At 37.7% G+C, this 27,192-nt stretch overlaps 2 protein-coding genes and 1 long non-coding RNA gene across 3 annotated transcripts; 2 read left to right on the forward strand and 1 right to left on the reverse strand.

The window, feature by feature from the left end:
• Window positions 1-2,157, forward strand: LOC134674379 (uncharacterized). Its single transcript, XM_063532445.1, has 4 exons — window positions 1-195; window positions 483-639; window positions 1,300-1,460; window positions 1,994-2,157. The coding sequence occupies exons 1-4, from the start codon at window positions 93-95 to the stop codon at window positions 2,131-2,133; spliced, it is 561 nt and encodes a 186-aa protein (XP_063388515.1). The 5' UTR covers window positions 1-92; the 3' UTR covers window positions 2,134-2,157.
• LOC134674394 (putative metabolite transport protein HI_1104) lies at window positions 2,156-27,192 on the reverse strand. The gene is made up of 9 exons (XM_063532463.1): window positions 27,053-27,192; window positions 20,955-21,084; window positions 14,247-14,390; window positions 12,991-13,273; window positions 11,200-11,422; window positions 7,955-8,093; window positions 6,267-6,406; window positions 5,625-5,822; window positions 2,156-4,100 (listed from the first exon to the last, which is right to left on the reverse strand). The coding sequence occupies exons 1-9, from the start codon at window positions 27,159-27,161 to the stop codon at window positions 3,925-3,927; spliced, it is 1,542 nt and encodes a 513-aa protein (XP_063388533.1). The 5' UTR covers window positions 27,162-27,192; the 3' UTR covers window positions 2,156-3,924.
• On the forward strand, window positions 5,046-5,823 carry LOC134674408 (uncharacterized). The gene is made up of 2 exons (XR_010099600.1): window positions 5,046-5,118; window positions 5,710-5,823. It is a non-coding gene; the product is annotated as an uncharacterized LOC134674408 (long non-coding RNA).

A 27,192-nucleotide genomic window follows, 5' to 3' on the forward strand; every position in this document is an offset into this window, starting at 1 on the left:
CAAACCAAATAGTAATAAGAACTTCGCGTGCATTTTGTGCTGTATTCTGTAATAATTTAACATTCATAAAAGTAGTATTATACACAGAACTAATGTCCGATTCTTCTGATGACGAAGACCTCTCGAGGTTCCGAGAGGCCGTCGATACTTCATTCACTAAACTCATCAATGAAACTCGCGGTATCCCACAAAAAGGTACCTAATACCAGAGCTAATACTGACTTTCTCTTTATTTCTCACTCTCTTCTCTTCATCTTGTTACCCTCTGCTGGCAGTGGCGTAGCTAGCTAGCGGCCTCGCACTTAAGAGGGCTTCGCAAAGCCAACAACTGTTTATTACGCTGGGAAAACACATTGAAAAGGGCCTCGCAGATGTGGTTTTCGCCCACGGTAGATTGCTTCACGCTACACCAACACCACTGCCTGCTGGGGTGTAACATTTGTTACTTGAGTAATTGATTGATAACTTATTTAATTTTTCAGAAGTAAAGAAACTCGTTTCCGAGAGGTATTTGGAAACCGCCAGCCATTACAACGATGTGAAGGTGCCGGAGAAAATGCAGAAACAAATAGGCGTGAAGATCTCCAGGATTATTGAAAGGAATGTAGAATTTGTAGACATGGAGGCGAATGGAGTGAAGTAAGTATTCATAGATACTATAGTTCGTTTTTAGTAGCATTAGAAAGAACTTGCAAGAAGGTAAGCGATCTTGACATGTCTTTTAAATGAAAAACACTTTTTTAAAATCAGTAACTATTACTTATGAAAGCAGAAGAATATAAATTATCATATTAGATTCATAATTGTTACATATTTGCAAACATGTTTTTCAATAAAAAGACACATCAAGATTGTTTACCTTATTTCTAATGCTAAAAAAAACGAAGTACAGATAGTAACACAGGGGGTGTATTCATAAAACTTCATGGGCCTGATTTAGTTAAATTACGTTTTATCCCTTTCTGACAAATATCTTTCTATCCCATCTGACAGATAAAGACAAATGATTATTAGCTAAATGAGGTTTGTAGCGATTATTAATATGTTTTATTACTAAAATAAACTGTCCTAACAAAATTACTAGCTGGAAAAAATGTATTAGGAGTATTTTGAATAATTCTTCACCCATAATTGTCAGGTCATAAATAAATGACATTCAAGTCCATTTTCAGGCATATCCTATGAAATATTCAGCAGTTTATTTAAATTTTGAGAGGTAACAGACAGAGAGATAGACTTACTTTCGAGTAACATTTGTTAGAGATTTAAAATTGATATAGAATTCATCAATGTTTCCAGGAAACGTAAGATCAAAGGTGGAGTGAAACTGTTCTCGGACTCCAAAGACTACCTCTCACCGGAGGCTGCGGTCGACACATATGCTGAGACCCATAATGCACAGTCTAGGAAAATGATGAAACAGAAGCGGCAGCATGAAGAAGAACACATAGATGAGAATGGTACGTTTAAATATTTGCATTTAAACTTATTTATTTAATTTTATTTAATTTATTAGGAAAACTTACAGCTTGAGTAACAAGTTATTGCTGATATGAATTTTACTAGCTTCTGCCCGCGACTTCATCGGTGTGGAATATTGATGATTAATAAAAACTATCCTATGTCCTATCTCGGGGCGCAAATTATCTCCATGCCAAATGTTGTCCAAATTGGTTTGGCGGTTTAAGCGTGAGGAGGTAAGAGACAGACACACTTTTGCAATTATGACCAACCCCGAAATCGAAAATGCGAAAAAGAAATTAACTGTTTCATACATTTTGGCTGGTCTATTTTCAGGGTAGGTCCCATAGTGTAAGTTGCTCAGTTAAATCCCAAAACCTCCCTGGCAACGGGAATGCAGCAGTTATTTTCTAGCCACATATTATTACGTATATGTTTATACCAAGTTTCATGTAATTTTGGCATGTCCTGTCTTAAAGTTGGCAATTTATTATTTTATTAAATACTAACGATTATTTATTATTATTTTCAGAGAAAATAGCAGCAGTGGCAGTAACAGGCGAGTACGTTTTATCCAAAGAAGAAACAAAATGCTGGAAATCTAGGCGAAAAGAAAAACTATACAAATACAAGTCCCAAAAAAACGGCAAAGTTTTAACCGCTATTGAATAGTTTCCAAAATAAAACAAAAGAGTAGATTTACTTTTTTATTTCTATTTACAATAATACTTAGTAATTAACAAAATAAATATGTACAAAAGTCAGTATCACAATAGTAACTGCTTCTTTTTTTACATTACATTAACTTATGTTCTGAGTAATTTTTCCTTTTTTTTTGTAAAATAAATTACGATTATGTTACTGTCATGTTTAGGCCAAATTATATTTCGTTACAAATTACAATTTTTCAATCATTTAGCTGATTCGGGGCTGATGACACGCCTGCCGTGTCATCAATGTTTTTTACGTGTGGCGTATGATACGGCAGGAGTGTCATCATATTCTATGGCGCATGGCACGGCTGCCGTGTCATGAAATTATTGTTCCGCGCCACAGCCAAAAGTTTTCGAAAATGGAACATTCAACGAATCGGTTAAACTATTCGAAAGTGAATGGCATCAATGTTGGCAATTTAGAGAAAAATTCTAACTTGGAGCTTTATAAATTCGGGCCCTATTGGGGCTTACACCATGATTACTTATATTTAAATAGAGTTCCAAAGTACAGTCCGACAAGAAATAGTAGAAATTAAAAAGTGGCAATACTGTAGTGTCATCCCTTTCAAATCGATCTAAGATTGTTAATTACTCCGAGATGTAAGAAAACGAAACGACTCAACAATATTGCCACGTTAATTTCTACACTATCTTGTCGGACTGTAATCATGGCGCTTGTCAAACGAAAAACAACTTTAGTATCATAACCTAATGACAGTATTCATTCTTCAACATCAACAACTACATCTATGGCGTATTGTTTTAGGCAAGAGCTTGGTAACACTAACAAACTTCACATGTCACATACTCTAGACATAAATCTGAGGAATCATTGTTTCTATGTAAATTAAGTAAGGGTTGGCAAAACCAATTATGTCAGGAGAAAAGGAAAAAAAATTACTCCGAACCGAACGGTAGATTTCTCATAAAAAATCGAATTGAGATGTTTCCTCTAGGTACAATAAATTATTTCCCACTGCGCGAAATAAAGCACCAGATAATTAATAGAAAAACATAGATAACAGTTATTTTAAATACAATTTATATTTTATGAATCGGATTGAAATATAAAAAGTAAGTGAATTGACCGTGACGTCACTCTCATTACTCACTCATTTTCATATAAATTCCATATTAGCAAATAGTTTTGACAGTTCTAAAAAAGAAGCTGATTTGACTAGTAGGAAAGTAGCCAATTTCATGCCTTTTTGTTACTGACAAATTGGTTTACCAGACTATATTTAAAACGTTGGCAATTATTGGATGCATTTATGTAGTAGAAAGAGAAAAATGACACATTCTTGAGATTCTAGTCATCTCTTATGCTATCGTTGTCACTACATGACACATTCGTTATATTGACGAGATTCAAAATACATTCTCCGTGTATTCGACTGTGATTCCACTTAACCAAACTAGTAAACAAATTGGATCATCATTCATCAGCCTCTCAAAAGCATCTTCTAAACTGATATCAACCTTAAAGTAACACAGCAGACAAAATTATATCTTAAGTACAGGCACATAAGGCACTTCCTAGTACGATCCATTTCAGGCATAGCCAAGTCCTATAAAAATCGCTACTTCTGAGTTGATATTACCTTTACAACAAAATCGAACCTTAAGTTCATGCATACAAGGTTCTTTCCCGCATACACTTGAGGCATAGATAACCATCGAGACCACAGACAAACTACAAGGTCCTTTATCGTATCCACAGCATGACCATCGAGTTACCACAGATAAACTACAATTTACTAGAATCGTGTGCGTGGCGCGTTCCGTTACGCGCGGGTAATTCGTCGTGGCTGTACGCTCTGTTGTCTAATCCTATGGGTTTGGCTGTCGGGCTGAGCTGTGCGGGCTCCGGGGCCTTCACTGGGCCGTCCATGAAGAACATAGTCAGAAAGAAGAGGATGCAGCCTGTTGAGAAAAAAAATAGTGGTTAGTTATAGGTAAAACCAGTTTGTCAGAAGAAAATCTATGGGACGATAACCCTTCGCGCCTTATTTTTAAAATTGCCGCTCTTTTCTACTGACGGAAATGGTTTGACAGAGTATAGGTATCTATTTTGATCTTACTGATGCCAAGAACGAGCTTGAGACCAAAACTAAACATATCATCACTGACTTTGTGACAACATGTGGAGTGTCATAATAAACGTCATTCTCTTCTCTACTTAATCGCTCCCCCATTGCTGAGGATCATGACTCTACTTGCGCTTTATGAATTGCCTCCAACTGTTTCGGTCTGTTGCTTGATGGCGGTGGTAACAGGTACCTAACTCCAGCTGTTCGGAGATCTGGTCCGACCATCTCTTTGGACTTCGTCTTCTAGGTCTTTTACCCGCGACCTTTCCCGTCACCACTAGTAAACGTCATAAACGTAATATCCGTCAAAATTTTATAGAAATTCAAGGAAGATCGATAGCACTAACGCTTTACTCCTTAGATCAGGTAAAGTCCCCATAGCTAGTAGATACACATTAAACCAAGTGGGAAACTTACTGATTCCGTAGAAGCCGGCGTAGAAGATCATAATAGCCTCTCTGTAGCCAACAGCCTTGGCGACAGGATCCACCAGGATGGGAAGGTTCCCTCCCACGTTGTTCACTCCTTACATCAGGTAAGGTCTCTTAGATAAGGGTACTTTAAAGATACATTATACCAAGTGCAAGACTTACTGATTCCGTAGAAGCCGGCGTAGAAGATCATAATGGCCTCTCTGTAGCCGATAGCCTTGGCGACAGGGTCCACTAGGATGGGAAGGTTCCCTCCCACATTGTTTACTCCTTACATCAGGTAAGGCCCCATATCTAAGGATACTTAGATACACTAAACCAAGTGCATGACTTACTGATTCCGTAGAAGCCGGCGTAGAAGATCATAATAGCCTCTCGGTAGCCAATAGCCTTGGCGACAGGGTCCACCAGGATGGGAAGGTCCCTCCCACGTTGCTCACTCCTTAGGGGTCATTCATTAATTACGTCACACGAATTTCTAGGTTTTTTTACCTAGAAACACCCCCTCTCCCCTAGTGTGACGTCACATTTTTTCTACGTAATCGCCAAATCGAATTAAGTAAGTACCTAAGTATTATTAATATTTTATCAAAATATTTTTGACGATATAAATATTAGCAATTTTATAACCCAAAACTGCTTAGGAAAGAAAATTAAACGAATAAAACCGATTATCGTTTTAAAAACTTGTTGTTTAAATGTCAGTGAATAAAATAATTTAAATAAATTTTCGGTTACTGATGAAGTTAAAGTGACGTCACAAAGTTTGGGTCTCCCCCCTCCCCCATGTCACAATATGTCACATTTTCTTGACCCCCTCCCTCCCCCTAAACGTGTGATGTAATTAATGGATGACCCCTTACATCAGGTAAGGCCCCATATCCAAGGGTACTTTAGAGATACATTATACCAAGTGCAAGACTTACTGATTCCGTAGAACCCGGCGTAGAAGATCATAATAGCCTCTCTGTAGCCAATAGCCTTGGCGACAGGGTCCACCAGGATGGGAAGGTTCCCCCCCACGTTGTTCATGACGAACAGGAACACGCCCACGGTGGTGGAGCGGACGGAGAGCGGCACGATCTCGACGAGGATCGCGAAGACGATCCCGAACCACATCTCAGCTGGAAACGAACGTATTTGTTAGTTTGATAAATTATTTATTTGTTGGTACAATATATCTAATCTACATGTGCATCTTGATTCATTTGCGAAATTGCTTTAGAAATGTAAAAAACATGTGGGCCATACTGAAAGTTTCTGGATTCTAATATATGAGAAGACTTAATTTTTCTAAGTGGCCAGTCCAGGAATTTTCAGTATGCCCTAAGTAGCAATTTTCAGGGTGCATCATCATCACCATCATCATCATCATCATCATCAGTCGTTCCCTCAATGCTGAGGATCGTGACATCATGTCCTAATGTTGCTGACCAGTCTCTTCCAAAGACACAGGGTGCACTAAGTACAAATTTAATTTTGTGGAAAAATATTTTCAGTTAATGAATGTTGTCCGCATTTACTGTGTCTATAACTCACTTTGGAACATAACGGAACCGCAAACTTACCAAAAAAGTAAGAGAGAGCGAGGGTGATCATGGCCCACAGAGGGCCGAAGACCACCGAACCGAAGGCGGGTAACGTAGCAATCAGCTGGGATAGAGCCAGCACGAGCACACGTGAGCGGACGCCCAGTTTAGCCACGAATCTGGAATAAGTTAGTTATTCATTATTTTCATTAATCACAAGTTTATACAGTTTGAGCACCAGGTCCATGTATTATCGCGCAGAGGAAGCGGGGTCAGGTTCACATTATACGAGGAGAAATAATTACAGCTGAACTAGTGACAAGCAGCCCACGTCAGAATAGTCACAATAGGTAGTACAAGTACAAGTTGTGTTCGTACAAGTTGGTCAGTGATTTCAGCAGCTAGCTTTCTATCACCGCATCCCTCGCCGTGGGCAGGTCAGTCCTCATTTAGGAATTTATATAGTTCCCCCTAAAGTGCTCTACATAAGGGTAAGTACACTACATTTGAACTTTGAAGTTTGCTTTCTACCACCGCATTACTCGCCGTCGTTGGCAAGTCTATTTGCACATCCTGCACCCTGGCACCTAAATAGTATCGCACTGTGCGGATTCAAAGAAATATCCTTCCCCCAACGCACCAGCTGTGGAATGAACTCCCTGTTTTCATGAAAGGGAAAGCATGAAGTTATCTCTACGAGTTTGACGTGGGATGGTAAAGAAGGAGTCGCGTCAAAAAGTCAACCACAAGCCCACCTGGCATAAATTAAATCTGGTAGCCTTATCTGATTGTCAACTGGACTATAAACTTACTTGTCAGAGACGACGCCACTGACCACAACGCCGACGGAACCGATGCCGACGGTGACGGCGAACAGCCACCAGCCCAGGTCCACAGAAGTAGTCCCGGTAGTACCACTTACTTGTCAGACACGACGCCGCCAACCACAACGCCCACGGAACCGATGCCGACGGTGACTGCGAACAGCCACCAGCCCAGGTCCACATCCGGGAAGTAGTCCCGGTAGTACCACTTACTTGTCAGACACGACGCCGCCAACCACAACGCCGACGGAACCGATGCCGACGGTGACTGCGAACAGCCACCAGCCCAGGTCCACATCCGGGAAGTAGTCCCGGTAGTACCACTTACTTGTCAGACACGACGCCGCCAACCACAACGCCGACGGAACCGATGCCGACGGTGACTGCGAACAGCCACCAGCCCAGGTCCACATCCGGGAAGTAGTCCCGGTAGTACCACTTACTTGTCAGACACGACGCCGCCAACCACAACGCCGACGGAACCGATGCCGACGGTGACTGCGAACAGCCACCAGCCCAGGTCCACATCCGGGAAGTAGTCCCGGTAGTACCACTTACTTGTCAGACACGACGCCGCCAACCACAACGCCCACAGAACCGATGCCGACGGTGACTGCGAACAGCCACCAGCCCAGGTCCACATCCGGGAAGTAGTCCCGGTAGTACCACTTACTTGTCAGACACGACGCCGCCAACCACAACGCCCACAGAACCGATGCCGACGGTGACTGCGAACAGCCACCAGCCCAGGTCCACATCCGGGAAGTAGTCCCGGTAGTACCACTTACTTGTCAGACACGACGCCGCCAACCACAACGCCCACAGAACCGATGCCGACGGTGACGGCGAACAGCCACCAGCCCAGGTCCACATCCGGGAAGTAGTCCCAGTAGTACCACTTACTTGTCAGACACGACGCCGCCAACCACAACGCCCACGGAACCGATGCCGACGGTGACTGCGAACAGCCACCAGCCCAGGTCCACGTCGGGGAAGTAGTCCCGGTAGTACAAGTCAGCGTTGTATGCGAAGCACATACCGCCTGCGAAAAAAATGCATAAGTTACAAAAAACATCAGTGGCCTATTTTATAAAGCTACAAGTTACAATTTACAAGCGGAAGTCTCTTTCTAACCCTATGTGTTAGAACGAGACTTCCGCTTGTAAATTGTAATTTGTAGCTTTATAAAATAGGCCACTGGTCAGGGGCTGAAAGCTTTTGCACCTTCCTGAAAGGGATGCATCAATATGTAGAAGTAAGATGGAGATATATCTCCATCGGATGTCATGTGTTACAGCGGGCCTCTCGACAGTTACTAAATTCAGGAAGGTGTAACAAGCTCTTTAGTAATGCTACATATCCCTGATAATTTATATAGGTACAGGGCTGACGAATTCAGTTCGGGTCAAACGAAGATCAAACACAGGACATTAAAAGCTGACCCCCATGTATGACAGAGATTTTACTCCTATTGTGCTATGGCACCTGTAGATTATTTTTCTCGAAACCACGTGAAGTGACCTTCGGCAGTTAGGGGCCTTCGTTTGATTCGTAGAGTCGTAGTCGGTGCTCTAACATAAGCATCCACTTTTAGATAGGTACAGGATACAAGTATAGCAAGTACTTATGGTTATGGCGACATGGGTACTTAAATTGGGGTACACTTAGTACTAAAAGCGATACCGTGTATACTTGAACATACATTAAGTGACAGGCAAAGCCACACAACTATTTATAGGCACAAAATACACTCAAATAATGTACATTTAATAACCCGCCTGCGGCAGTCGGTTAAAATAGGAATCAGTTATCAGATACGCAGTTCCTACTATTATGTTCTATTTTAACCTATTAATTGGCCAAATGTTAACATTAACTCGTCTCTATTGTGCCAAAAATAACGTGTACTCGTATCAATTTCCGTCTTTTTGTCCGGCGAATTAATTACAACTCAATTTTCTTTTACGGAAGCCATATTAAACACCAAGCCTTGTACTTTAATAGAACGGTGTAAGAAATATTTTTGAATGCTTCGGGACCACTAATTTGGCCTTGCATTTTGTGACAAGACGTCAGAGCCGTGACTGGCAGGATACGGGTGACAGGCAGAACTATTTTATACTTCCTTTGCAAAAACGAACCTTATTGTGTTTAAATTTATGTAGATTTTAGTATAGGTACATTTATGAATGAGGTTTTTTTTCATAGGCCACTCGATATTGAATCTTATAAGGTTTGGCTTAAGGTTCGTTAGGGATTGGTTGTTATAGGGCTTCTTAATGGTGTCTCCTAGGCATGTTTCTAGGTATTATGTTTTCTTGTTCGTCATGTTCGATTGTTGTTTTGTGAGCTACTTAGATCGATTTATTGATAGAAAATTGCTACTGCGTCACTCCGTACACAGATAAAAACCTATTTATAATAAGCTATAAGCGAGTTTTGCGAAAACTTATTTGTAATAAAATTTAAGCTAAGTAGGTAAGTACCTAAGTTTTAAGTGAGTTTTAAACTTATTGTTAATACGATTTGCCATTCCTCCCATACAACTTTACCCATCACGGATCAATGGTGTTCCGGACATTTGGGACTTTTGGGAGGCGTGCGCGAACGGAGCCGAAGCCAACACGTAGAGTCCTTTTGACACTAATGAGATCTATGGGGTAGGTATACCGAGCGGGTGCTGCCCTTGCCTGTGTCATGGGAGTCATGGGATGCACGCAGAGGCAGCACCCGTCAGAGTGTAAAGACTATTGGAAGTTGATGGAATCCAAAATGAACTGTGATAGCCCAGTTTTTGAAAGAGATGGACTAAATCAGTATTGACTTTATCAGTATTAGCCGGATGCCTGCCTAATTAAACGGTATGCAATTTTATTACGAACAGACGGTGACTCGCCCCCACAAGATGTGCCCACACAAAAAGCGAAATCTAGGATGGTTCAAGGGTAAAATCGGTGTGAGGGCTGATGGTAGAGAGGCCTATAGAACTTATTATTATTATTATATACGCATGTACCTGTTTGTGTAATGGATGACGCTTATCTATACACTGTATCTTTAGGTACTTAAATAAAAGTAAACAAAATCTACCCTCAAATGGCTCCTTAAGCCATGAAAACATTACATGATCAAATAATGTAGGTTAAAATCAGGTTGTTCAGTGACTGATCCAGGCGGTTTTGTATTTGGTAGGTTAACCAATAAATGTTATAACTACCCGAAAATGGACAAATTGTTTGTTTACTTTTTTAAATACATAAAGATACAGACTATATATATATGTCGTAGTCATATCGTATAATCCGCCGTATTACATTACGGCTAGCCGTTTTCAAAAACAGGGGCGTTTTGAAATGCGGCGGTTCGACGATTAGCCGGATTGTCACTGCGATACGTTCTTCAATAAGGCGGCCCACGTTTAGCCGCATCGTACATTGTAGAGTGACCAGTTCTTTCGGTCGCCTACGTAACCGGAGTTTGACAATGTTTGCAATTTAATTTACTTCTACCATGGTCCCACCGCACTACATGTGTTTCTTTTCCAAAACATTTCCTTCACAACTTAAATAGACGGAGCCCCGCAAGCGGGGCTCCTATTTCTGGGCGGTTTGCCCTTCGGGCATCTGAAGTTACCTAACGAACCTAACCTAATTACCTACCTACGCTTTTTTCCCCAAAGTGTAATGTTTTCACGGACGTCTCACTTAATCAATAGGTAGGTAGGTTAGGTTCGTTAGGTAGCTTCAGATGCCCGAAGGGCAAACCGCTCAGAAATAGGAGCCCCGCGAAGCGGGGCTCCGTCTAGTTAAGTTGCGAAGGGAATTTTTTTTTAAAAGAAACAGTCCGACAAACTAGATTTGATGGACACCCCAGCGTTAGTCAGGCAGCGCCACGAGTGTTAAAAATGGGAACTAAAAACTGTCAAAGCGGCGGCTAATGACTCGCTGTATTACATTACGGCTAGCCGTGTTGAAGAACGTATGGCGCCGAATACATTCCGGCGGATTCTCATTCAGCCGCATTCAATACGGCTAATCGTTAAACCGCCGCATTTCAAAACGCCCCTGTTTTTGAAAACGGCTAGCCGTAATGTAATACGGCGGATTATACGATCCGACTGCGACATATATATATATATATAGACTCACCGCAATGTCTGATAGAAGCCGCAATACACAGCAATATGATCCTCGGCTGAGTAATAACGTGCCATATGGTGATCTGGGGCTGTTTCTTCCCCGCCTCCATATTTTCCGCCTTCCCCCCCTCCTCCCCGATGGTGGTGCGCTCCGGCTCACGGAGAGTCATGAAGGTGAGGATCGTGAGGACGATGCCGACGATGCCAGCGCCGTAGTAGCATACTCGCCAGCTCTGTTGAGGGTAAATTGGTATATATTATTGTCTTGTATATCGTCAGGTGACAAGCAAAACTTACTAATTACCACCACGAGTTCATAGCCATAGTATATTAGTACCTAGGTAAATCTTGTGTTTATCACTTCAACTTCGAACACAGTAAAGTTTCTCCCTTAAGGGGATCATTATACCCACATCTCCCTTACCAAAAGAAGGTCGATTTTTAATTTGTTTTTTATTAATTAGTGACTTTTGCTTGTCACCTGACGATATCTTACTCAAGAAAGTCAAGAACAACGAAGTAGATTGTAGAACAGAACGTGATCATGAAATGATCTATTTATCCAGGGAAGTTTATAGAACGGAGTCCTAGTTCGTTTTTTTAGCATTAGAAAGAACTTGGAAGAAGGTAAGCGATTTTGACATGTCTTTTAATTCAAAAACGCTTTTAAAAAATTAGTAACTATTACTTATGAAAGCAGAAGAATATAAATGATCGTATTAGATTCATGGCACAATTCATTACAAATTTGCCGGCACTTATTTTTAAAATGTATTTTTCAATTAAAAAGACACATCAAGATCGTTTACCTTATTTCTAGTGCTAAAAAACGAACTTAGGTAGCTAAACTAAACAAGAAAAAATGCCAATCATTTATTGACAAACGCCAATCGAAAAGTAAAAATCAGGATGACAGACAGATGCAAATTATCGATGAGGTATGTGTAGACTTTGTAGAGGGGTTTTATATAGGATATTTTGTCTTTTAAATAAATAATAATATTATGATGGAAAAATAACTAACTATAAATGAAGTAACTATAAAGTAGGCAAGCGATTGAATGATGTTTAAGTATGACGTTTAATCTCTAACTTTTAATCAGGTTAATTCTGTAATAAATGATTGAACGTATTAATCGGCCATATTCAAAACGTGAATAAAATTACCATAAGTACTAGTTTGGGCTCAATCTAGCTCATTACACGTTATGATATTAGGTACAATAAGTTAACTACCTACTATATAGATGCTAGCATTAGCATATACCTAATTACAAGCTTTGAGTTGGGGCTTGGGACTCTACACGACTTTGCAAGGAAAAAGTGTGGAAGGGGCCTTATTAAACTATTCTCCACACCAACTGGTAAAATAATCAAATGCAAATATTGAGTAGTTTCCTTATGTGAGTAAAATTGCAAATGATGATTTTGAACGATAAATATTTAATAACATTTATTTTCAATTGATTTCGTATGATTTTGTTTCATATTTTACAGTTAGTATTTTCTTTGCGTTATGTGGTGAAAAATTTTGTGTCGAGGGCAAAATTTGTTTAACCCTCGTGCCCGGAAATCCTCGCTACGCTCAAGATTCCTCTTTTCGAACCACTCGCTACGCTCGTGCTCAATTTTGAAATCTTTCCCTTGCTCGGGTATCAATACATATATGCACGAGAGGTTAACAACTTTGCCCCCTTTTAAAACAAATTATTTTAGTAGAAATTTAACGTATTTGGTAACTTTGCCATTGCAAAGTTTGTGCAGAATTCACTCGGTCCGTTTCTAGTAAAGTTCAACTCACCAATCCCCAAGCATTCAACTCAGGTATATACCTCCCGACAGGGAAAGCAATACCGTACCCCCCATAGATACCCCAGTTGAAGATCGACAGCACCAGCGCCCTCTGGTGTTCCGGAAACATATCAGTCAGGATGCCAGTGGCTAGAGGATTACATCCTGATTCGCCGGCAGCCATGATCATCCTGAGGACTACTAGGTGCCAGTATTCCTTGACGGCCCCCATCAGGATTATGGCGACGACGAAGACTAGAGTGCAGTAGGAGAGGATTTTTGCGCGGTTGTACCTGAGAAGAATAAAAAAAAAGTATAAGCAAACGATATCACAATATCCTTCCTTTATTTTTAAGCAGAATATAACCAGGTTGATGAGGAATTAGGGTGCTTAGTTATTAATACTGTATATATTTTACGTATTTAATTGTAAAATAAATGAATTATAGTAAAATAGTAGTTTCAACAATCCGAACACACTCTATAAAGATTTTTTTTAGTACAGGTTCTTGATTGACCAGTCAGTGTTCGTTATTTCCATATTATCTCTGAAATTTAATACCTTTTGTTTTTGTGTTTTGTTGCGATAGTTAAAGCTGATAATAATTTAAGAAAACATGAGTGTAAAAGTTATAAACAAGTACTACATAATTCCAGGTTGTATTTTTCCTTCTAATTTGTTCTCACTGCTTCTGTACGCTCATTGTGTACGCTCAATATTCTAAATTATAGAATCTTTCACTTTCACGGGATTCACAATAAGCACTCGAACTCGAAGTTATATCAAATTTTGCTCTCTTGTTGTAAAAATTAAATAACACATTCTAAAGTTTTAACCAGATCAGACTAACAAGTTTACTAAGGGCTGATTTAGACGGCGTGCGAACTCGCATGCGATTTTAGTTACATTGCGGACTGTTGGTTACGTCCACTCAACCGACCGATCAGAAACCGCAATGTAATGAAACTCGCATGCGAGTTCTCGCATCGTCTTTTATCAGGTATCAAGTCTGAATGCCAGACTTTTTTACCTGAGGGCCATATTGCGTCTCAGAAACTTTCGGGGCCGTCGGTTTTTGTCTGGTTGCTACTGTTAGGAACTTCCACTTTCAATGAATGCTGAACCCCTGGAGCCTGGCTCCCGCAGGCCGGGCAGTGGGCACTCGCTTTGGGTGTCGGCGGGTCGGATTGGAACGCGTTGCGGGCCAGATTTGGCCCGCGGGTCGGGGTTTGGAGATCCGTGGTCTATATGATCTCAAGACTTACTTATCGGCGATGAATCCAATGATGACGCCGACCACAGTGAAGACTGCCATGAACGCCGGTCCCGCCAGCACCTGGTAGTCTATCCCCAGCCCGTTGTAGCCCCATTCGCAGTACCTCGTGCCGTTCAGGGTTAGGGACTCGCATCTGGAAAAGAATGTGGTTAATAAAGTCCGTCTACGCAAATTTTGCGGCAACTTGGTATTGAGAATGCGTGTGGAGAAGAGTGACATAAAATTTGGTGTATTCCCATTTGTCCCGCCCGAAAATATTTGGTTGGGAAGATCGTCATAGGGTACGAACTCTTGTACTTATTTGAATACGTACTTCGCTCAGGCACAGTCACAGTCAGACATAAGAGCTTCGCTTCTTCTGTTCTATCGACCTTCTGTACATGGAGAAGGTAGTATGTGTACAAATGAAAATGTTAAAAGCGACGAAGTAGCTTGTAGACGGTCTTACCTCATAGACCGTCCGTCTTTACCACATTGTCTTTACCAAACTTATATTTTATTCTAGATACTTACTTCCTTATTTTAGATTGCATAAAATTTCCATAATATTTTTCAATGGAAGGCGTACTTATTTAATGATTTAAAAGCGTGTAAAAATAATTAAACCCTTGGTCGTAATTGCCGGATGTCAATTGATTGCCGACATTTTAATGAGATGGTGTTTACAGAATGCAATGCTAATTATTGGTTACACGTCACGAGTTTCCTAGTATTGAGAAAATTGTAATTTTATCACTTGCACCATTGACTTGCATGTCGCTAACACAAAATGAAGTCATTCATAAATAAATATTGATTATGGGAGAATCTACACAAATCAACCTAGCTAGCCCTGCTTCTCACAGTAAATTCATTAAGAGGAGAGAGGACAATGGTTTCTTCATATAAATGCAGTCCCTATTTTCCTCTTTCTGGAAATGGAAATTATGGAAAATGTTTGATGTATAGTTCGTTTTTTTAGCGCTAGAAATAAGGTAAACAATCTTGATGTGTCTTTTAATTGAAAAACCCATTTTGAAAATAAGTTTGCCGTAACTTATTTACGGCAAATATGTAACAATTATGATTCTAATACGATCATTTATATTGTTCTGCGTTCATAAGTAGGTAATATATAGTTACTGATTTTTAAAAAGCGTTTTTCAATTAAAAGACATGTCAAGATCCCTTACCTTCTTTCAAGTTCTTTCTAATGCTAAAAAAAACGAACTATAGGTAGTTACCTAAATATATAATATATAATTTGATGTAAATATATGTATTAACCATAGCTACAACCCTTCGTTTTTTTTTCGATTTTATGATTATTATATGAATTAGGATCGAAATATAAATTACATACAATTTTTAGGGTTCCGTACCCAAAGGGTAAAACGGGACCCTATTACTAAGTCTTCGCTGTCCGTCCGTCCGTCCGTCCGTCCGTCCGTCTGTCACCAGGCTGTATCTCACGAACCGTGATAGCTAGACAGTTGAAATTTTCACAGATGATGTATTTCTGTTGCCGCTATAACAACAAATACTAAAAACAAAATAAAATAAACATGGGGCTCCCACACAACAAACGTGATTTTTGACCAAAGTTAAGCAACGCCGGGAGTGGTCAGTACTTGGATGGGTGACCGTTTTTTTTTTTGCTTTTTTTTTGTTTTTTTTTTTGCATTATGGTACTTACGGAACCCTTCGTGCGCGAGTCCGACTCGCACTTGCCCGGTTTTTTTTAATGCTTCTAACACTTATAATAATTAAGTAGTTTTTGAGTGTATCGCGAACATACATACACACAAACAGATAGACACGGCGCGGAACTTTGTTTTATAAGGTGTAGTGATAAAAAAAAAAATCTGATGATAGACTCGTGTATCGGACAAAGATGTAGTCAATGACGTTAGAGATTTCTTCACTGGTTGATCAATTAATGACGAGGTAGAAGTATTGTAGGCATTAGATTGATTATTTAATTACTTAATGGCAATATCGATTAAGATTGAGCTATTCAGAGGAAATTATTGATTGTTTTGTTTGAAAATTTTGTTCGTGTAGGGATTTTTATAACATTAATCAGTAATCACCTCTTATTTACATAAGAATTTCGAAGACAAGATTGTATGGACACCACTTTAAATATTAAGTAGTTTAATAAAAAATATGTTAAATATTAATTTTACGTCTGACATGAATTCAGACGTAAATTTTCGGTCTGTAAATATTTTTGAGTCATAATTGTCAATCTATGTTACAACAACGCTATATACTTTTTTTAAATAACTATGCCTTTTAGTTTTTTTAAATGTTCTTAACCATACATAAGTACCCCGAAGTAAATAGAATTCAATAAAAACGCGGTGTATTACATCAATTATGTAACAGCGCAGTACTTCCTAGTTTTTTTGCAGTTTTTAAACCGGATTAGATAATAATTGTGACAGTATGTCCTTGTCGCCATTTTGTCGAATTTTTTGTCATCCTTAGGAATCGGTACTTAAAGGCTTAGTATAGGCACTAGTGTAATAGATATTATGAAATACCCAATTATTTTTTACCTAGTTATTTTTTGCTCTTTTTTGCCGGTTTTAAACACTGAGCGATTACTAAAAAAACTCTTTATATCTTGTATTGTTTTAAAAATAAATGGTTTAAAGAAACAATTGGTCACATATTGTAAAAAAAAACGGACATGTGCGAGTCGGACTCGCCCACCGAGGGTTCCGTACTTTTTAGTATTTGTTGTAGCGGCAACAGAAGTATGTAAATCATCTGTGAAAACTTGAATGAGATACAGCCTGGTGACAGACAGAGGGACAGACGGATAGTGGAGTCTTAGTTTAAGGGTCCCCTTTTTACCCATTGGGTACGGAACCCTAAAAATGGTTTTAACTTCTACGTGGATTCTAGATTTAGATGACAATAAAATTCTTAATTAGAATAGAATAGAATAGAATAGAATGTTTTTATTCGTGACAAAACTTAATAGATAAAACAACAGGTAATACTACCACGGTCACGAAATGGTCCCGACTCAGCAGGTGCTAGCCTAAAGGCTAGCGCTGGTCTTCCGTCGGGGCCATGGACTATTACGTCTAAATTATAAAAGAACACATTATGACTACAATATTACATAATAAAACTAAAATTACAGTTAATTAAGTTTTTGTATTCCTGCAGTTAAAACACGTTACACATAATAATTTCGCCTTTGTACATAACATTTTTATTTTTGTTTTCTTATTGTCCGTTTTATGTAAACCTGTTTATGTGTAATAAAGTGACATAAAGATAAGATAAAATAAAAAAATAGTTTATTCAAGTAGGCATATTACAATGCGCTTATGAACGTCAAATAAACCTTTACCGGCTCCAACCGTACACCTCTGCCCCGAGAAGATTTAAATCCCCCCTCAATTGGAGGAGGGTATCTCAATACATACATACATACATAATATGAACCTCTATACGTCGGAATATTTCTTAATCTAGAGTCACATCATATAACCCCCCTTGAAGCTTCATAAGCAATAAAGGCTTGACATTGGCCCAATTGATCATAATCTGTGGATCGTAACATAGCAGCGGTTGCTCTGAACATCAATTTATATTAATTGTTACAAATGATTCAGCGAATGCCTGCAATTTCATGGAGACGATGTACATCAGTATCATTGCAGCACTTGACGTAGGTATTATTGAGTGAAACCTGTTATACCTAGTTTATAAGGGTCTCTATTGTTTCCCAAATAGTTTTAAGTCATAATGTATTGTTTGTCCGAATTTTCGTTAGTCATAATTGGTTTTCCTCAGAAACGCGTAACTTTTCAGGATTGCCATAAAACAAACCTAACCTAACCTAACCTATCTATAGAATAACCTTAGGAAAATCCTGAAAAGTTAACGGTTTCAGTTTTATGACTAACGATAATATGACAAACAATACATTATGACTTAAAACTTTATGGGAAGCAAAGGGACCCCAGTTTATAAACTTATATGAACCATCGCCGGTAATGATCCCAACTGAAAATCATGCTGTAGTATTTTGTTTTATGTGATAGTCAGCAAACGAGCAGAAAAGCCGTCTGATGGGAAGCGTTCATCATCGCCCGTGGACATTTATAAGCAACGTCACAGGAGCCACTTAAGCGTTGCGCTGGGGGGCCTTTTTTCGTCCGTTCCTTTTCCTTTATTCTCTTAAATATTTAACCAACCCTGATGAGACGTAAATAAATGTATTCTATTTTATTTCTCATTGGTTTTCCTCTATTTCAATTTCCGAAAGTACGCTTATTTTTTTGTTATTATATTTATTAAACACAGCCAACAATATTTTTTTCGGGTTCTCTCTATTTCCATTTTCTGCCAAGCTTATATGATTCTAATAAAGTAGGACTACCGTAAATTGTTGATTCTTTTACGGATACCTTTGTATGGAATGCATAAATCGCGGTACAATACTTGTTGCACTTTACTTTTTGCCGTAGTGCAGAAAAAGTCCGTCTAAATACTGTAAAAGACAAAACTAGCGATAGGAAGTTAGTTCTTTATAAATGATATTAATTTTATAATGGCTAAATGGAATGTTTAAAGGTTTCCTTATTGGCTAGTTTTTGTTGAAAATACAGTATTTTAGATATACTAAGCAATTTACTTAAGTTAAATTGCAGAAAATAGGTAGATACGTGAGGTTACGGTACCCACCATATTTTTTATTGTAGTTTTTTGTGTGACCAACGTCATCTATACATACAATTTGTATGTATAGATGACATACTAGCCGTTTAGTTAAATGACATCTCATAAGCACCTAAATGAATATACCTAATAGATCTATAAGTATGTCGCGAAATATTTGTCACTGTTTTTATTGACATGGTAAGGAGTGTATGGTAAGGATCCATACCGAATTTTTAATCTTTTTGCATTTTTTTCGAGAAAGATTTTTTGGCTCTATATATAAATCACAACCGAGGTTTGACTAGCGATTTTTGACCAGAACATACATCAGTATGATAGGTCATCCTTAATGGGCACCGATTTATGGAAAAATTATAATAATTTATGATTGCATTCATTTGTTCGCTGGCTATTTGAAAACTGAGTCTTGCAGTTTTTAAATTATAACCCAACGCTTTCCATCTTGGTTTTGACTAATCAAAAGGTCAAAAAACTAGATTAGAATTCCTTTAAGGTCAATATGGATAATTCCGTCATAGGGCCTATTCCGTCCACTTGCGTTTTTCTCGAACAACATTGATAATTTCGCCGACAAAGCAGCGAATGCTTTTAGTTTCAGCAATCAAAAGAAAATGGTTTTTTTCCCTACGATTGAAAATCAAAGAAATATACGCTCGTGGACGGAATAGTCTCTATGACGGAACTATACTCTGTATCCTTAGGTATTTAAATAAAAGTAAACAAAACTCTACCCTCAAATTACTCTTTAAGCCAGTTGAGGGAGATGAAAACATTACATGATCAAATAATGTAGGTTAAAGTCAGGTCGTTCAGTGACTGATCCAGGCGGTTTTGTATTTGGGTGGTTAACCAATAAATGTTAAAACTACCCGAATAACATAATAAAATAATATTTTTGTTATATTTAATAGGCGTAGAAATAGATAAATTAATGTACCTTTCTTATGTGTACATATATTTTATATGCACTTGTATTTGCAATGCCCTTGTTAGCGGAAGCAGTTATAAAGTTGACCCAAAAATTTTTTATTAAGCTATGAGCTTCATCACATATGTTCCTTGAGTAATTCTAAGCATTTCAAGCCTGGGAGGCAATAAGAAATGTGTGTCTACTCGGATTTGTAATGGATTCAAACTTTCAACCCCTTTTTAACCCTGTTAGGGGATGAATTTTACAAAACGCTGAAATTACTTTTCCTGTCTTTTAATAATATCCCCAAATACAAAGATTCAAGTCCCGCGTTCGAAAATTTTTTTGATATCCATACAAACTTTCAACTCCTTTTTCACCACCTTAGGGGATGAATTTTCAAAAACGCTGAAATTAGTTTTCTTGTATTTTAATAATATATCGTTTTACGAAGTTTCAAATTTCTAGCTTAAAATAAAACTTGAACCCCATACAAACTTTCATCCCCTTTTTAACCCCCTTAGGGGTTGAATTTCTCAAAATCGCTTCTTATCTCTTGTACACTTTATAAATGTAATCTAGTGTGCAAATTTCAACTTTCTATCTTTTGTAGTTTCGGCTCCGCGTAGCAAAAATCTCCAACCAAATTTTTCACCTTTTTACGTTTTTCTTGTAAAATTACTATGAAATTGAAAAAACAAATATCAGCAATGAATTCTACGTCTTTGGTTTATACGAAAATGATACCAAACTTGCCCTAGTACCCACCAGGATCAGAGTAGATTTTTTTTAAAGATGACGGATGGCGGCCGTCTTTGTACCCCACCCTCCCCCCCACTTCACGCTAGAAATGCTTAGAATTACTCAAATATCAGATGTGATGAAGCTCATAGCTTAATAAAAATTTTTTGGGTCATGTATGGCAGCGTTACATAACTGACTCCAGTATTGTAGGGTAACATGTTGTACTTATAGAGTAAGACCTGTACACCAATATGTGAGCAATAAACATATTCTATTCTATTCTATAATGTACAAAGTGTTTGTTTACCTTTATTTAAATACCTAAAGATACAGACTATAGCCACATTTACTTACATTTCACTGGAGTTGACTTTCTCGCAGATGACGGGTAGTTGCGCGTACGTCAGGTGAGTGTGTGTAGTGTTGAGCATGCACGCCTTGTCGCCGTAGTATAAGTCGTTTGCTGTCACTTTTGATGTGGTTCCTGAAGGAAAGATACATAATTAGAAACATCCACAAGATATATCGTAAATATCTGGAGACTTGGGCAAAATGTCGTTATTTTAGCCCATTTTTAGGGTTCCTTAGCCAAATGGCAAAAAACGGAACCCTTATGGATTCGTCATGTCTGTCTGTCTGTCTGTCCGTCCGTATATCACAACCACTTTTTTCCGAAACTATAAGAACTATACCGTTGAAACTTGGAAAGTAGATGTATTCTGTGAACCGCATTAACCTCTAGCCGCCCATACGTCAAACCTTGCCAAGCAAAATGGAATTTTATTTTGTCAACACAAATTTCAAATTAGAATGGAACAGGAGACCTTTTTATAGGTCTCTGGGCGGCTAGAGGTTAACATTAACACACAAAAATAGATTTCTGGAGGTTCCCCATATACTTAGAACTGAAACTCAATTTTTTTTTTCATCAAACCCATACGTGTGGGGTATCTATAGGTATAGATAGGTCTTCAAAAATGATATTGAAGTTTCTAATATCATTTTTTTTCTAAACTGAATAGTAACTGGTTTGACTAGAAGGAAAATACCCTATTCTCACAAAAACTTAGTTTCCAACTTCACGGTAGCTTTAACTATTTACATCAACAATGACAAGACAGTCGCGAATTCCAACTTTTTGCAATCCATGTTAATGATTACCGAAATAAGTAAATCATTAAATCGGGCAAAAACTGAACATTTCGAGCTTTTTGTTTAATTACTGGGTTCGAGGACGTTCAATGTCGAGGTTGGAACGCAAAAAGTTACATCATGGCGAGCTCGTGGCAGAGATTGATAGGTGTGTTGAGTTATGTTATAACACGTGTGATATAATCAGTTGATGTATATATTAAACGTTCGTAGATGTTATTGAATCTATGTCTTAATTTACTATGTAAGTAATCGAGCTGTTTGGTGAAAAGTATTTCTGGAACTTAAAAAACCAAAAAAAAGGTTTAAATGTTTTAGGTAGGTAAAGGTTAAGGTTTCGTCAGGTTTGACGAAACCTGAGGTGGATGAGCTATCTGTACGATGACGAAGCCTGCGCTGTGGATCAAAAGGTACCTATGCTGTTATTATTATGTTTTTTTCTTGGAACTTAAATAAAAACAACTTTCTTAGTTCGGTAACAAAGAAAAGCTTAGGTACAGCTACAGATTGACTTTTAACTTAGTTTTAAATGTTTTGTTTTAGATTTATCGAAGACTGTTGGACCGATTTGGAAAAATGATGAATTTTTTTTTTACTGTTTTTTTGTTTATTTTTTAAAACCATAAACATAATTAATAACAAACTTAGAATAAAATTAACCTAAAATTATAAAACTACCTAAAAAACTAAAACTAATACCTAAAAAAAATATATATAACATAATGTTTTAAATAAGTTTTAAAGCTTGAGCTCCCATATTTTCTTAAGAACCGCGTTTTTACTTTATATAATTGTGTCCGTGATTCTGATATGGTCAATGGGTGGCTGTACCAATGTGCTAGCTATGGTAGGCAGGGCCCTTATGTAAATAAACCGGTATTAAAGTAATGAGCACCTGTCATTTTTTATTGTTAATAAAAACATATCCGCCAGCCTACACAGTCTCAAAGAACACAGAAATTGCTAGAGAACATATTACTAGAATAATTATCACAGTCATGTTAATCAACTTGAACTTCAGAAACTACTCCTACCAATAATATAGTTATTTGTTTTACAAGGGGGCATACGCTCGTGGTTCGAAAAATGAAATCATGAAATGGAATCATGAGCGTTGCTAGGGTTTTCAAAGCACGAAGGTTAAACAAAATTTGCCCCCGAGTGAAACACAAAAATTTTCACCACACCAACCCGAAGCAAATATTAAATGTAAAATATCAAACAAAAACAAACCAAATCAAACCAAATGAATGTTATTAAAAATTTATCATCCAAAATCATCATTTAAAAGTCAATTCTACCAGCAAACATAAGAAAACAACTCAAAATTTGCATTGGATTACTTTGCCTCACATGTGAATAAAATGCAACTTTGCTATCAGTTTTTGAAGTGCAAAGTAAGCCTTTCCATTCCTGTGGTGAAAAATAAATTCGTGATAGACCCGCCTATAAATGAGAGTTAATATGGGAGTTAAAGATCGCATAAGGCCAATTCAACAACATAGCTTCAGCGATGCCTATTAGGCCGTCCGATCCTAAGAACTCATTATGAACTTGTAACATTTCTCGGCTAACCCAGTTATGTGACCGCGGCTCTCTAGGGGGCTGTCCATAAATTACGTCATCGATTTTTGACGACTTTTGACCCCTCCCCCCAGTCCCTCCTAAAATCATTCAAAAATCATGATTCAAATGGCCCCGTTTCCTCCTACGATCACCAGATTTGAAATGACGTAATTTATGAATAGGCCCCAGTCACGTGCTGTTTGTAAACAAACATACGAGCGTGTGTGTGTCTGACGCAACACCACAACTTGTCACGAGACGAGAGCTTTCACTTTTCACGGAGATGTACGAATTGTATGAGTTTAGAAATTAACGAGATGTGTTATGTATAGTTACCTACTTAGGTAATATTTTTCCTAGAGATCGTCTGGGTGTAAAACGAGTGATGGCAATTGGCTACTTTCTTACTAGTCAAATCAGCTTCTTTTTTAGAACTGTCAAAACGATTTGCTAATATGGAATTTATATGAAAACGTGTGTAGTGACGTCACAGTCAACTTCATACTTTTTATACTTCCATCCGATTTATTAAATAGAAATTGTGTTTAAAAATAACTGCTATGTTTTTCTAATAATGATCTGATCCTTTACTTAGTGCACGGTGTGAAATAATGTTTATTTAAGTAGAGGAAAGTACCCAATTGCAGTTAAACGCAACTGCATGTTGGGTTTGGAAACCTGGGTAGGTACTTACTTAGATAAAGTTTTTATAAAAAAAACCGGCCAAGTGCGAGTCGGACTCGCGTGTCTAGGGTTCCGTTCATAAGTCCGACTCACGCTTGACTGCACATTTCTAATAGGTTTTCCTGTCATCTACAGGTAAAGAACTATTTTGTGTATTTTTTGCAAAATTTTAGACGCAGTAGTTTCGAAGATGAAGGGGGGAATGGTAATTTTTCGGCTATTTTCTTAAATAACTTCGAACCTATGTATTTTAAAATTATAAAAAAAGAACATGTGCATCTTTAGGTCACTAATTTACATACGTGTACCAAATTTCAACTTAATTGGTCTAGTAGTTTCCGAGAAAATAGACTGTGACAGACGGACAGACAGACAGACGCACGAGTGATCCTATCAGGTTCCGTTTTTTCCTTTTGAGGTACGGAACCCTAAAAACATATCATTTTATAATTTATTTTTTGCACTGGTATTTAATTATCAATCATTTTATGTTTAGGCACAAAAATACGGAAGTAGATTTACCTGTTCCTCTTAAGTTTGATATAACTAGGCAATTATTGAAATATATTCTGATGTTCTCAATAATGTCATCAAATAGGTTACTTAATGCCAATACAAGCCATTAACCAAACATAAGGAAGTGTCCATTAACTTGATAGGCAATTCCAAAATAAATATTTAATCTAAAACACTGTAGGAAGTAAATAAAAATTTATACACTAATTTAATTATGATACATGACCGTAGGCTTAATTGGGTACTAAAATATGACCTCGACGAAGCACTGAGAGTTTGACTGCCGTATTCGAACTTCAAGATATTCACAAGAGACGACACGTACTAGATCCATTCTAGATATTTTATAGTTTAGATATCAACTTGTTCTCTTTTGCAGCGCAATTCGGGCAACCAATGTCACTTTTACATTAGATAGAGTAAGATATCTGCTAGATATGAATTGGATCTCTAAGTAATATCCTATGGAAATCGTTCAAGAGTACCTCCAGAATCGCGCAAATGTCAAATTTGACAGGTTAGATCTTATCGTATACCGTTACGTTATCGGTTATATCGTTACCGTATCTTGGTGATGTCTAATAGATGTCTACCTATTTCAAAATCCGAATCAGTCCCTAAGAGTCCCGTTTTTAGTTCACCGAGCGTTAGCGAAGATCTCCGTTTTAGCTTGGGCGGAAATGCTTTCGTATTCGTATATCCGGATTCTCTCCTCTGCGGGTCATATATATCAACCGAAATTTTGTGAGTACGTTCGGCAGTTAGATATTTTATTTTCTGTCGTTTCGGTTGTTCAGATATTTGTGAGCACCTTGGCCGCTCTGATATATCTGAGTGCGACACAAGGCCCAGACCGCGTAGCCAACATGCCAATCGCTTACGTTCTGTATAGCCAAAGACATATATGTAACTTCGTATGAATAAAGTCTATAGTCCGTTTTTTTTAGCATTAGAAAGAACTTCGCAGAAGTAAGCGTGTTGTTCCAAATCCAGCACTTTTAGCGGTAATAATTTGAAGTAAATTATATTTATCGACCATGTTACATTAGATAATTCAATAATTATTAACAATTAAAGAGCCTGATAAAAACTGCACGCTTGCTTCTGTGGAGTTCTTTCTAATGCTAAAAAAAAACGAACTATAAGATAAAAACGTGCCTCGGACACAAGGACCGGAAAACCCCTCTTTACGCTTAATCCTATCAATTCGGTAACCCAATCGATTCGGTTACCTTATCATTCGGTAACCCTATCATACTGTTACCTGATTGTAATGGTAAGCTTATTGAAACGGTAACCCTAACCTTTAACCGAGTTAATCTCAAAACCCCATCGCGATAGGGTTTTTGTTAAGGGTTTTTAACAGGTTTTCATTCAGTTATGGTAACCTTTATTATCGGTTGCTTACTGGTTTGCTACATTTAAAGTAGTTTTAGTGATGTGCCGTCAGAACTAAAAAAATAGTTTATTTTATTTACTTTATTTATATTTTGTTGATTTTATTGACTTTATTTATTTATTTTATTTTATTTGTATTCGTTTATTTTTGTATTTAATTATTTTATTTATTTTATTCATTGAATAATTTCAATTTATTTAATTTATTTAATTTATATATTTATTTAATTAATCTAATTTATTTAATTTATTCCCTTTATTTATTTTAATTATTTTAGTTTTAGTAAATAAAAATTTACTTTATTTATTTCAACAATTTTATTAATAATATAATAATATTTATAATAAGAACACACCACACAGTTAGGTATAAAGATAAACAAAGGAACGGCAAAAAAACTGGTTTGTGCTGGAGGCTTCATAGACCGCCCATGCCAACCTCGGTTATTCAATAATAAGTTGAATTTAAGTGTGCGTAAAGATTACAATCGTTTGAACTGGTCAAAAACCTCATAATGAGGTAACTGAATAGACTGGGTTTTTATTTCGGTTACCGGTAACAGAGGTTAACTCAATCTGATACGGTTACCGAATCAAAGTGTTACCTTATTAAACGGTTACCGTTATGGTAGGGGTTTTTATAAACACCTCTAAAATAACCCTATGAAAAACCCCGGTTAAGGTAACCGGTTCCTGTCCCTGCTCGGACATCGAGAAAAAGTCATTCTCGGATAGATGGCGCACACACCTTTGGCCTATGCTCGGCTAGATGGCGTGACACCGTTTCATATTTAACAATTTTAACACATAGATATCAGTGAATGAACATGGGTCAAAATGATATAAAAATAATAAAATCATTTATCCATATACCTATATTAATTTTTTTGATAATTTTATACGTGTTTATTTTGAGTTATAGTCGTGTGTCGATAGATGGCAGTAAATTTACAGTGACTACAACATTTACTATGACAGGACCCCTCTATACTATCTATTCTTTTTAGTATAGCGATCATAACGCACCTGTCACTGTCGCACTATTATGGAAGAGTGATACATAGACACAAAGATTTTCGTTGTCGAAGCGATAGCGATTGTAACCTTGGCTAGTCCGGCAGAGTTTGTTGACTTACCAATAAGGTAATGTCCGAGCTCTCCAAGTATGTAGCCTACGGACACCAGCCCCAGCACATACCACTTGTAGAACGGGCGGAGCTTCGCCCAAATACCGCCGTGAAACATTTTCAATCTGAAACAAAATAATTAAACAAAT

Source organism: Cydia fagiglandana, chromosome 20, assembly GCF_963556715.1.
Source record: "Cydia fagiglandana chromosome 20, ilCydFagi1.1, whole genome shotgun sequence".
In the NCBI taxonomy this organism is placed as follows: Eukaryota; Metazoa; Arthropoda; class Insecta; order Lepidoptera; family Tortricidae; genus Cydia; species Cydia fagiglandana.

Excerpts from the sequence above, each read along its gene's own strand:
- LOC134674379 (XM_063532445.1), top strand. The coding sequence starts at position 93 with ATGTCCGATTCTTCTGATGACGAAGACCTCTCGAGGTTCCGAGAGGCC. Across the intron at positions 640-1,299 it reads ATGGAGGCGAATGGAGTGAA|GAAACGTAAGATCAAAGGTG; the intron begins GTAAGTATTCAT and ends CAATGTTTCCAG. Across the intron at positions 1,461-1,993 it reads AGAACACATAGATGAGAATG|AGAAAATAGCAGCAGTGGCA; the intron begins GTACGTTTAAAT and ends TATTATTTTCAG.
- LOC134674394 (XM_063532463.1), bottom strand. The coding sequence starts at position 27,161 with ATGTTTCACGGCGGTATTTGGGCGAAGCTCCGCCCGTTCTACAAGTGG. Across the intron at positions 13,274-14,246 it reads ATTGGATTCATCGCCGATAA|GTACAACCGCGCAAAAATCC; the intron begins GTAAGTCTTGAG and ends TATTCTTCTCAG. Across the intron at positions 8,094-11,199 it reads GGCTTCTATCAGACATTGCG|GCGGTATGTGCTTCGCATAC; the intron begins GTGAGTCTATAT and ends TTTTTTTCGCAG.